The 12,265-nt window shown below is 34.1% G+C and overlaps 1 protein-coding gene across 2 annotated transcripts in view; it reads left to right on the plus strand.

The window, feature by feature from the left end:
- Positions 1–11,488, plus strand: part of LOC111460276 (nuclear pore complex protein NUP62) — a 14,658-nt gene extending 3,170 nt beyond the window's left edge. Inside the window, exons 2-9 of one of the 2 annotated variants that reach the window (XM_023103460.1) lie at positions 4,117–4,225; positions 4,549–4,630; positions 5,740–5,862; positions 6,896–6,973; positions 7,093–7,196; positions 9,338–9,425; positions 9,519–9,617; positions 11,175–11,488. In XM_023103460.1, coding sequence (XP_022959228.1) covers positions 4,117–4,225; positions 4,549–4,630; positions 5,740–5,862; positions 6,896–6,973; positions 7,093–7,196; positions 9,338–9,425; positions 9,519–9,617; positions 11,175–11,270 — 779 coding nt within the window. In that variant the 3' untranslated portion in view covers positions 11,271–11,488. Of the gene's footprint in view, positions 1–4,116; positions 4,226–4,548; positions 4,631–5,739; positions 5,863–6,895; positions 7,019–7,092; positions 7,197–7,364; positions 7,368–9,337; positions 9,426–9,518; positions 9,618–9,979; positions 9,992–11,174 lie in introns of those variants that run through there. The other variant, XM_023103461.1, reaches the window with a different exon arrangement.
- Positions 11,489–12,265: the final 777 nt, after the last annotated feature.

The raw sequence follows: 12,265 nt of genomic DNA on the forward strand, positions 1-12,265 counted from the left end.
AAAAAAAAAAAAAAAAAAAAAAAAAAAAAAAAAAAAAAAAAAAAAAAAAAAAAAAAAGAAAAGAAAAGAAAGAAAAGAAATTGAAACGGAGTTCATTATTTCTTTAAGAATCTTTATTTAAAAGCATAGTGGTTCTCGTTCTCCCCCAGCTGTCCCAAATTGGGATCAATGAGCATTACACAGAGCATTGATCTAGAAGGTCCCTTCACAAAACTTGAAATTTGGAAATTGATCAATGACTTAGACACTAATAAGTCTCTGGGACTGCATGGATTCATAGTGGAATTCCGTAAATAGTCTCAGAACACACTCAAAGGCAATATCAGTTTCAATTTTTTTTTTTTTTTGAGAAACATTATCAACCGAAGTTGGAATGAGACGTGTATTTTTCTTAACCCAAAGAAAATTGATGCATAATTGGTTGGAGATTGTAGATCCATCAGCCTTGCCACTTGTCTCTACAAAGTATTGCTCATGTTCTATTTCATAGTCTAAATAAAGTGCTATGCTTCACCATTTCTTAAATCCCGCTAGCCTATGTGGAAGGTAGACAGATTCTAGATGCTACTCTTGTAGCCCATGAATTGATTGATGTGTGGGAAAACAAGAAGAAAAAAGGAGTTTTGGAATTTGATCATGTTGACTGAAATTTGATAAAATTCTCCAAGCTAAGGCTTTTGGAAAAGGTGGAGGCGATGGATAAAGGATTTTGTCTCATCAACCAACTTCTCCATCATTATCAATGGTTGGCCTAGGGGGAAGGAATCCATGCTTTAGAGGACTTCGACAAGGGAATACTCTATCTCCATTTTTGTCCATTTAATATGGACACACTTCTCCAATTATTGGAAACTCAAGGCTTTATCAGAAATTCAAGGCTTGATTAGAGGTTTTCATGTGGGCATCCTTCCAATCCATATAGACCATCTCTTCTTTGTGGATGACAACATCTTATTCTCTTGGTGCAAGGAAGAAGTCTTAAAAGAAAAACCATTTCCATGTCATTAAATGGGAACTTCAAGCTCTGGGAAGCCATATTAGATGAATTTTTGTGTTCACTCCAGCTGGCTCGAGTGCATATGTTTCAAGGATATTTTTTCATAACGTTATGTAATCACCCATTCCTTCAAGAATATTGGGTCCACTAGCACATTCAATTCAAATGATTAGACTTTTTTCATGGAAACCAAACCTTTGGTCCGATTGGTATACTTTCTTGACATGATGATGGATTTAGAAAGCAATTTTTTGTTGGAGTGTTTTGCAACCGTTGATTGAGGTGCGTTTCTATTCCGACAGTTTGCTTGTTTCCACCTATCTTTGTTTCTTGTTTAAACTTGAGAACGAGTTCTTTTTGGACGGATAGAATGATGTGGTAGGATAGGGTTTACTTGTGGCTTTTAGTTTGCTTTTAATTCTCTATAAATAGGGAGTTCCTCTCACGTATTCTACAACGTTCATTTTGATAAAGATCCTTGATTTGATTTGGGGAGAATTTTCTCCTTAGTCACTCTAAGGCTATATCATCGCTATTCACAGAGGAGGCCTTGGCATTCTTGGTGTCAAATTGAAAAATAATACTTTCCTTGCAAAATGAAGTTGCCAGTTTCACTTGGAACTATGCAATATGATTGAAGAATTTGCTAGCATATTGAAAAAATAGAAAGAAAGCTATTAATATGGTCATCATGTTATACTTCAAAAGGCAGAAGACCCACCCTAATACAAGCCACATTATCCAACCTCTCCACTTACTACATGTCTCTATTCGAAATGCCTCAAAAAGTGGTTTCGAATATAGAAAGATTATTCAGAACTATTTGTGGAAAGATGACCCACACCTTGTTTGATGGAATATTGTAAACCTCCCAACAGAAAAGGGAGGCCTCGATCTTTTCTCGATAAAGAATAACAAATCTCTCCTTGCAAAATGGATATGAGGATATCATCACGAAGAAAATGCCTTATGGAGAAATCTTTTAAAGGCTAAATATACTCCTACCTTCAAACAAAAATCAACCCCCTTCATCATCTGTAAAAGGGCCTTGGAAGTACATAAAGAAACATCAAAGCCTCATCACCAACCGAATTCGCCATGGATGGGTGGAGGAAGCACATCATTATGAAATGATTCATGCATTGAAAACACCATGCTAGTCTTGCAGTATCCATTTTTGTATAGGCTCTCTCATAGCAAAAAAGTCACAATGAGCAAAAAAGTCACAATGAGCAAAAAAGCCACAATGAAAGAAACATTGAGCAAAAAAGCCACAATGAAAGAAACATTGAATGTTGTCAACAAATTCTGGGACCTGAGGCTTAGTAGGAATTTAAAGGATAACGAAGCAATGGAATGGGCCAAATTAAGTCTTGACCTTGCCCCAGTGGTATTGTTAAACGAAACAGACTCATTAGCTTGGCTCCTGCGCTGACGAGTCTTCTCAACAAAATCCTAGATGATGGACATGGGGGAAAAAGTAGAAGCAATAAATCCAACGCTAGCAAAGACAGTATGGAAATGACATCACCCTAATACGGTAAAGTTCTTCCTTTGGAAAATAGCGCATAAAGCCATTAGCACAAGCGAAAATCTTCAAAAAAAAAAAAAAAAAAGAAAGTCTTACATTACTCTTTCACCAAATTTGGTGTCTAATATGCAAGAAAGGAAATGAATCACATAGCCACTTATTCACATACGCTAAGAATTTCTGGACAACAATTCTTAATATATTCAGATGACATCTCACATTTTCAATGGAGGTAAAGGATCTATTAGACATGACCTTAACGTACCACTCATTCAAGAATGCAAAAGCCCTATTATGGAAGAACCTCATAATGGCTTTCCTTTGGAATTTGTGAAAAGAACAAAATCAAAGAATATTCGCGAAAAAGACACACTTGTACAAAATTCTTCGACAATGTTGTTTACCAAACTATATCTTGGTGTAAGCGGTCTAATATTTTTACTTTCTATAGTTATACCTCCCTCATTTTAAGTTGGGAAGGTCTTTTATAATCATCATGTATAATATTACATCCCTTTTTAAAATTTCAATCTTCAATGAAATTGTCTCTTATAAAAAAAAAAAAAAATCATGAATCGAAAGGACGTCCTTTATAGTCGATAGGTTCTATGTTTCTCTCTAAGGGTAAGTGAAGAAATCATTTTGGGTCATTGTACTTAACTGGAGTCCCTTCATTTAGTGGGACCACCTTTTTTGGCTTGTCCTTGTATTCTTTCATTCTTTTGAATAAAGATTCAGTTCTTTATTAAGAGAAGACATGTACTGTCAAGTAACCTGCAAAATTGGGAATGGGGCCTCCACTTACTTTTGGAGAGACACTTGGAGTGGACAGCAGCCTCCTATCATTTCCTCCTCTTTATGCAGGCTTCACTAAAGAAGAAGCCACAGTCAGAGAAGCATTGAACCAATCGAATCAGGTTTGGTGTTTATGTTTGAGAAGGAACTTAAAAGGATGCAGAAAATGAAGAGTGCTCCGCCTTAAATCATTAGTTAACAACATTCCATCTTGAGCGAACGAATATTTATGGATTTGGAGTTTAAACGATGTAGCCATCACAACTAAATAATTAACTCTAGATCCCATCACAAATAGTATTACTGAAGAGGATCCTATCTACAGCCACATTTGGAAAGGTACTTACTATAGGAAGGTTAACTTCTTTCTTTGTGAATGCAGCCACTCTAGTATAAATACCATTGACAAACTTCAGGTGAGATGTCCATGGGTTTCCATCTCCCCAGGCTTGTGTATTTTGTGCAAAGGAAGTTCAAAACTCAGAGGCACCTTTTCATAACTTGTCCTTCTGCGGCCAGATTGGATGTTTTGGTTGGACTCTGGTGACCTTTGTACTCTTCTGTCTCTTTGTTGGTTGAGCACCCTTTCAAAAAATTAAAAGGAGATTCTCTGGTGCAACCTTGTTCGCCTTTATTGTTTTTTTTTAAATTATTATTATTATTTTTTTTATCTTTTCAGGCTGTCTTGGTGAAAAGTACTCCTTTATGAATCTTGCTACATAACTTTGTAAACATACCTTCAGTACTTTGTTAATGTGTCTGTTTCTACATAAGTTGTGTTCATTCTTTGCAGGTTTCTCATCTCTTGCTCCTGCTTCCACTGCTGCTACCACCACGTCTGGTTCCAATGCTTCCAGTCAGAGTCAGACTTCATCAACTCTTGTTATAGCAAGCAGTAGTAGGTATGTATACGACCCTGCTGTTTTTCAAGTATTTCTACTATGTAAGAAAAAACGTGAGGAATGCTATGCATTTGAGCTATTAGCTATTATGTTTACTGTCTTTAAGGTTTTGTAAAATTTATTCTTCCTGTTTTATAGATACATCTTTCTCGGCATTGTTAAAATATATGATCTACCACAACACATTCTACTGTACATATACACATTTATACTGAGAAGCCATCTTAACTCAATTCACTATATATTAATACTTGCATGGAATGATTATTATTAGGAATTCTATGATTTATGTTTTCCATCTGCTTCATCCTTCATTTGTGCAGTGGTACAACTTCAACTGTGAGTACCACAGTGTCTGCTACACCAAAATTACCATCTGAGATAACAGGGAAGACTGTTGAAGAGGTATTTCTTTCTTCATGATCGGGTTCTGCACTGTGAATTTTAGTGGTCTTATTTTATCAGACAATTGTTTATGTTTTTGTAACAAAAGTTTAAATTGGGTCTATGAAAGGAATCAACACATGCTTCATTGCCAGAGATGGCATGTCTTTGTTTGATTATAGTGCTGGAAATCAATGTTCGAAAAGGCTTTTGAGCTTATGCCTTGAGGCTGACTGTAAGTCTTAGCCTCAAGATTTACCATGAGGCTTATGCCTCCATGAAAATGCATTGAGCCTTAAGTACCTGAGGCTTTAAAAACAATGAGAATTTTTTTATAGAATAAGTGAATCGCATCAGTGATAGTAGTATCTATGTTAAGGATGTCCTTTTAGAGCTTTTTTCCTTGTGGAAATTGATAGGGGTGATTGTTTTTTATACTTCTATATAAATATTATTTTTTACGCCTCACCTCTTCAAGTGTAAAGGCCTCAAAGTCACCCTGGAGACGGTCATAGACCAAAGGGAGTTTATAGCTGGTTCATCTGCTCTGCTTGTTCTGGTTGGAGACTGGAGTCTGTTTAACCGAAATTTGTAACTCTTATTTTTTCTTTCTTTTAGTTTTAGTTTTATTTTATTTTTGAATATGGAGATCCATTAAGAAGATTTGAGTACTTCGTAGTTGGTTGTGTATCCACCTTCTCTCTCTTTGCTTTTCTGTACTAGCATATTTTAATGCAAATCTTTATGCAACTGGAAGGAAAAAGATTGGAACAAATTATTGTTAGGGTATTGGGTTTGGTAAATGATATTAATTCTCTTGTCTACTGCAAAAATAGTAATGATATAGGAAATAAATTGATGGCTTAATTACGCATCTAGTAATGAAAATGTCTTCAAAGATTTGTGATGCCATTTGTTCCGTCCAAGAAGGTACTTCTCTTTCAGTTTAAGTTGTCCTTAGTTCAAGTAAAATTACTTGGTTCAAAATATTTGTGTAAATCATGTTCTTGCCTTCTTTGTCCATTGAATCTTAATACAACATATGTCTCCAACCTTGTTTAGTCTTTTATCTATTTTGCTAACTATTTGTTTTTATTTTATGGTTGCTTCTGTCTTCAATTTCTTTATAGATCATCAAGGAATGGAATGCGGAGCTTCAAGAGCGTACTGGAAAGTTTCGGAAGCAGGCCAATGCTATTGCTGAGTGGGATAGGAGGATTTTGCAAAATCGGGATATTCTTCTTAGACTTGAGGTGTTCTTTTACATAATTTCAAGATTTTCAATCTTCAACGAGTTACGAAATTTGGTTGGCCATTATATCTGTTCTAATGAAACATGGATTATCAAAAAAATTACAAAATAAAACAGGATTTAAAAAACATAATTCTAATTTGTGAATGAATTTTTGGATCATCTATTTGGGTTCGTAGGTGCTATTCACCCTGCCTCTTCCACAGGTTTCTAATTTGCACGGGTTGAGCTCTTAACATATTTGCTAGGAAGTTTTGAATCCAGTGTTCACATCCTTAGTTTATTTCTTTCTTCTCCGCTTTTTTTTGGACAATTCTTAGTTCAATTTTAGCTCGATGTTTCTTTCTCAACTGATTCTAATTTTTTATTTTTTAAATGGTCATTTAAAGAATTAAAAAGCTGTAACAGAGAAACTAGCCGAAGGAGCTAATGGAAAAGTAACCCAACCAGCACAAATGAGTTAAGGGAAATAATTACAAGAGACTTTTTTGATAGGATAGACCATACTAATGTAACATAATGACTGAAAAGAATATCAAACTCATCATCTCTCTTTCTAATTTCCTTTGCTTTTTTTTTTCAATCACCTTTGGATTCTTATTTTTTTGTATATATTTTTGCTGGGAACTTCTGTTCTTAGGCTTATAGTTTATCTTTTTTGTAAAAATAGAAAAAACCGATATAAAAGCAGTGGAATATTTCTCGAAATCTTAGATGTGAAAGAAAGCATCAGTCCACTGGACCTCTTTACATCTTATGGATTCTCTTTTCTTTTTTCTTTCTTCATAGATTAGTCGGTTATCTTGAACTCTCATTATATATTTATTTTTACGTATAAGTCTTGTCTCTCCTTCTTGATGAGAAACAAATATTTATTGATAAGATGAAATATACAAAAGAAAGTAAGAGCCCATAGTGGAAGAGGGTGCTCTCTATCCAAATGTTAGAAAACAGACATATAGGTATGGCTAGATTGCTTTATTGCCTTTATTTTTAATTTCTAGGTTGCTGTAATGGGTTTATTTTGAATTTAGATTGAAGTTGCAAAGGTTGTTGAGACCCAAACTGAGCTGGAGAAGAAATTGGAGCTGATAGAAACTCACCAACAAGAGGTATTCACCTGTGGCCTTGTGTGCCTTTCTCTTTCAATACTTGCTGTTGAGAAATTTTGAAGGTACGTATTTTCATCTATTTGTAACAAACCAATTGCATTTATCTGTTCTATTATTAGGTTGATAAGGCATTGCAAAGTGTGGAAGAAGATGCTGAGCGCATTTACAAGGATGAACGTGGTTTACTCCTTGACGATGAAGCTGCATCTACTAGGGATGCAATGTGAGTGATAAATTTTATGTAGTTACGACATTTACACATTATAGGTTCTATCTTTTATATAAAATACATTCATTCTGTTTTGATCTTTATGTTTATCTAATAAGAAACTTTTCATTGAAAAAATGAATAGAGACTAATGCTCAAAAAGATACTAATTCCACAAGGAAGTTTGTTAAAAGTGGCTATTGTTTAGATCTTAGAAGTTGGTTTTCCATTCATGAATCGTTTACATCTTGTCAAGTGATGATGGTTAAACACTAGTTTTTCTATCTATGAGGAAAAAAAAAAAAAAAAAAAAACCAGTATTTCGAACTTGGGGTTGGGCAGTCGTGTTTTTTCTTTCATTTTTTTGTGTGGAAATGTTTTTACAAAGAAGCAATCGCTTTAACAAATTCTCATCTTATTGGATAATTCTTTGCCTTCACTTATAGATAAAGCCAATTGGATAATAGAAACTCAAACGGAGGGATGATGATGGAACACACTTTCTATAAGGGCTACGAAGTACTAGATTTTCATCTTTCCGATAGTACTCATTTCCAATTTGGGTGTTCTTAGTAAAATGTTAATCATTGTCAACAAGGGTCTAAATATGGGTTTCCATGTATATCAAGAGAGACTTCATTTTTTTTGTTTGGCTTCAATTTGTGAATAGTAGGATCTTTTTTTCAGTTACGGAGGATTATTTGTTAATTTCAACTCCGTTATGGTAGGTTTGGGATTATTTTGGTAAGAGCCCCCATGATATTAGTTGTGAGGCTTCTAAGCTTCAAATGGGTTTCCTTCAACAGCATGGAAGGCTAGTACCATTGTTTATCAATTAGGGTTTGCCAGTAGGAAGTAGTCCTAATCGATCACTTTTGGTACCCGCTAATGGATTTGGTCTTGAGGTGCCTCTCCTCATGGGAGAAAGACTTGACTCTCTATGGTTTGTAGGTGGATACCTATCTAATCAACTCTTGGCGGGATTCAAATCTATTTCATAACTTTATTTAGTATTTCTTCTCTTGTGTGCCAAGGTAGAAATGTCCACTAGGAATCATTATGGGAAAGTGTGTCAAAGGGTGGGGGATCTCATCTGGTTAGGTGAGAGACTGTTTATTGGCTTTTTATTCATGGTGGGTTTGATATATTGAATTTGAGACTTTTTCATGAGGCCCTTTTTGCAAAATTGTTATAATGGTTTTCTTTGGATGTCAAAGCTTTATGGCATAGGATCATGGTTAACAAGTACCATCCCTACCCTAAAAAAGTGGGTTTAAAACTGTAGAGTTAAAGGCATTATCATTAACATATGGAAGCCCATGCTTTACGGTAAATGGCTTTCTCTAGCTTCTTGAGGTTCTCTATTGGAGATTGGTTGTTGATTCTGTGTATGGAAGGATTGTTGGATGGGGAAAGCACCATTTGTATTTTATTTTTCTTGTCTTTAGTTTACTATCGATCTTCTTTAAAGTTTTCTTTTTTAGATGAAAAAAATATATATAAATGGTTGAACGAATGACCTGATTTAAGGAATATTTCTGAAATTCCTAGCCTACCATTTGAAAATATTTGTGTAATTCCATTAAATAAGGGAAGTAGTTGACCTTTCTAGTTTATCCGTTAACTAGTGTCGTGGATTTATTCAAATTTTTTGTTACCTAGTATCTTAGATTTATTTAACCTTTCTCTGTACTTTTCTAAAAATTAATATGAAAATATACACTTGCAACACATACTTTTACCACAAAAAAAAAAAAAAAAAATGAAAAAGTTGTTTTTTTCCTTATAAAAACACATGTGAAGTATAAATGGAAAGTCAAAGATTAGAATTTGTGCCACGATAAGTTGTTTTTTTTTTTTTTTTTTTTCCGTTGGTAGTGAATACTTTGACTAAAATGAAAACTGCAAGGTCAGTTCTATACATTTGGGAGGATTAACTTACGGTGGTTGAACTGAAATTACAAGATTAAGTGGGCAGATTTCCTACTAACCCTTTTCAAATAGGAAACTTGATCAAGAATTGAGTTTGAACATTTTTATTTTTATTTTATGGATGAATTTGTATTTTCTAATAATTCCACAACAGATTAATTTTCCGGCATTGTACTGAAGGTTCAAATTTCAATCTCTTGTTTCCAATTGTAATCTTGTTGTAGGTATGAGCAAGCTGAATATATAGAACGAGAACTTGAGCAGATGACAGAACAGATCAAATCAATTATCCAGACCCTAAATGCGAGCCAGGTAAAGGATAATAGCTTAATGATTCCATTTTTGCCTTGGATTTTCCTCTACATGGTAATCGATGCATCATAACTACTTATTTTCTTTATCTAGGGAGGAGAACTTGATGTGATTGATGGGATGACGCCGTTAGATGCAGTTGTTCGAATTTTAAACAATCAATTAAGTTCATTAATGTGGATCGATGAAAAGGTTAGTGTTGCTTGTATACATATCTTTATCCATATGCAAAACCTCTTCTACCACGAGGACCATAGTATCTTAGCTTCCCAAGTATTAAAAACATTTCATTATTCTCTATGTTAGGCCTTCATCACACTGCATTACTCTTACTGAACTCTTTAAATTCATTTCTGAGATGCAATAATATATCTGAGTTGATTTTAATACTGTGGAATCATGATTGGAAGAACCATATTTAGTTTGTTTAAATTACTGAGCAAATATTTTTTGAGATTTGATTATTCTGTTAGCTATGCGTCAACTGATGTGTTGTGAACTTTTGATAAGATTATTTTTTGCATTATGTAATAAATTCATGTTTTTGGGGTGAGAGTTAGACATTTGTTACGTTATTACGATGTGGTTTAAATCTACTGATTGAAATTTATTTACTTGTATGAAATTTCATCAATTCTGATAATATATTATATTAGGATGTGCTTGGTATGGGTTTCAAAATCGTAAAAGGTGTTTTAAACTAATTTAAAGTAGTTTTCAAAATTACTATATTTGTAAATATGGTCAAGTATTTTTTGAAAATTCTAAATTACTTAAAACACTTGATCAATACTCATCTCATAGTTACTTGTTTCGTTCAAGAGCATCACTTTCAACCGTCATCCACTATAGAAATTATGATTCACAAAATGAGTTTCAATGATTCAGATAATTGAACCATTTTTTTTTTCAAAAAAAATATATAGATTCCACTTTCCATTTCCAAAGCTTTAAAAATTAAAAGGTCTTTAATGATCTGTGTCGGTTGGTTGGGTGGCGGGTTTTAATGTGAAGTTTAAAAGATGGCACGTCTCTAAAATACTCGAGGCTCTTGAAAATTTGGTAGGAATAGTAATCAGACTTGAGGATGAAAATGGATGAAGGTGACACTTTGGTCTCTCGGATTGCATATATATGCACTGGTCTATGTCTACTTTAGCGTGGGTGGAGTTTCATCTTAGGGATGTGGAAATTAAAGAAGTTGAGTTACAAAGTACAAGAGAGAATTTAGGGATGAGGATTCTGATCATGTCACTAGTGAGACTTTCTTTAGGTGAAATTTGGTCTGTCTCCATAAATAAGAAAAACTGTCCGTCTCCTTAAAGAAGTGAAGTTTGGGATGAGTGCGACTGAGCAGAGTCATGTTGTGGGTGCAAGACATGCCACACACTAACTGGTACTTATGCTGTGAAAATGAGCAACGTGAATGAATTGCTCTATGGAGTGTTTTTGAGGGGATAGGTGTTTCATTTGATTGAGGATCAGGGGCTTTAGGGACCACGCTTAATTGTGAGTATAAACAAGTTCAATAGCTCCACAGCGTCTTTTGGATTCTGGCAATTTTTTTTTTTTTTTTGAGATGCATATGAAATGTGTGTTAGAGTTTGGTCATCTCCGTCATCATTCTACCTCTCTGAATAGTCCTTATAGCATATAACCTACCATGAAAAATTAAAATCATAATTTTATTTTAGTTTTCATTATTATTATTTTGCATCTGCATTGAGCTCTGACATTAATCTTCGTCAGGCCGAAGAGTTTTCTTCACGTATACAGAAGCTTGCTGCTACCCAGGGTCCTGCTGCAGATCGTGAATTGTTGGGTCAGAAGTTCTGGATGTCTTAATTTGTAAGCTGGTTTCTGTTTTAACTGTTGCGAAGATGATTTGAAATTAGTGTTCACAGGCCTTAACACATTCACATTTGAGGTGTTTCCATTTCTGCTTTTTTAAAGGAATCATAAGTATAAGGCGGGCAATGGAATTTACGGCTTTTTAGATGAGATGGGGATATTTTAATTCACAAATTATTCTCAAGTTGATGCATATAAACTTTTAGTTCTCATATTTCTAACTTTCTTCTTTGTTCTTTTGGGTATATGAATTGTTGATTTGGTATATGAATTATTGATGTATTGAGACTGAAAAATAATAGGCGGAGGGGAGGATTTGAACCTGTAATTGCTTCGTTGAAAGTATATACTTTATGTCAATTGAGCTATGCTCGTAGTTGGCGAGTGAATATATTTCTTTAATAACGTAAAAGTTTATGTAAATACGTAACTTGTTCTAGGATTAAGGTGGCAAGCAAGATGTCATAAAGCCCTAATTTGTATGTTTGTGTAGGTAAAATTAACTTTATTGGAGCATATAATAAGAGTGTTTCATATTGCAGTCTTGACAGTTGTGGGACTCTTGACAGCTGTGTAGGTAAATACATAACTTGTTCTAGGATTAATGTGACCAACGCATGCAGTTTTATTGAAGGAAACTGATTGTTTTTGGGAAATTTTGTTTCCAAATCTGCTCCTATTCCCATTGGGAATTCTTTTATGATTTGATATTGCTGATAATGAATAGGAATGATGGTCACACCACCATGGTAATGTAATGGAAACTTTGTCGCTCCCATTCTATCTATTTCCAGGACTCAAAAACATGGGCAACATCATCATCCTGCCTTCAAAATCGTTGCTGGTTTAAATATGAATGGATATTTACTAATGAAGCTTTTATTTAATAACAATTTTGTCTTAGTTTTCTGTTTTCAAGAGAGTTTTTTTTTTTTTTTTTTTTTTTTTTTTTTTTTTTTTTTTTTTTTTTTTTTTTTTTTTTTTTTTTT

Source organism: Cucurbita moschata, unplaced genomic scaffold (genome assembly GCF_002738365.1).
Source record: "Cucurbita moschata cultivar Rifu unplaced genomic scaffold, Cmos_1.0 Cmo_Scf00023, whole genome shotgun sequence".
Lineage (NCBI taxonomy): Eukaryota > Viridiplantae > Streptophyta > Magnoliopsida > Cucurbitales > Cucurbitaceae > Cucurbita > Cucurbita moschata.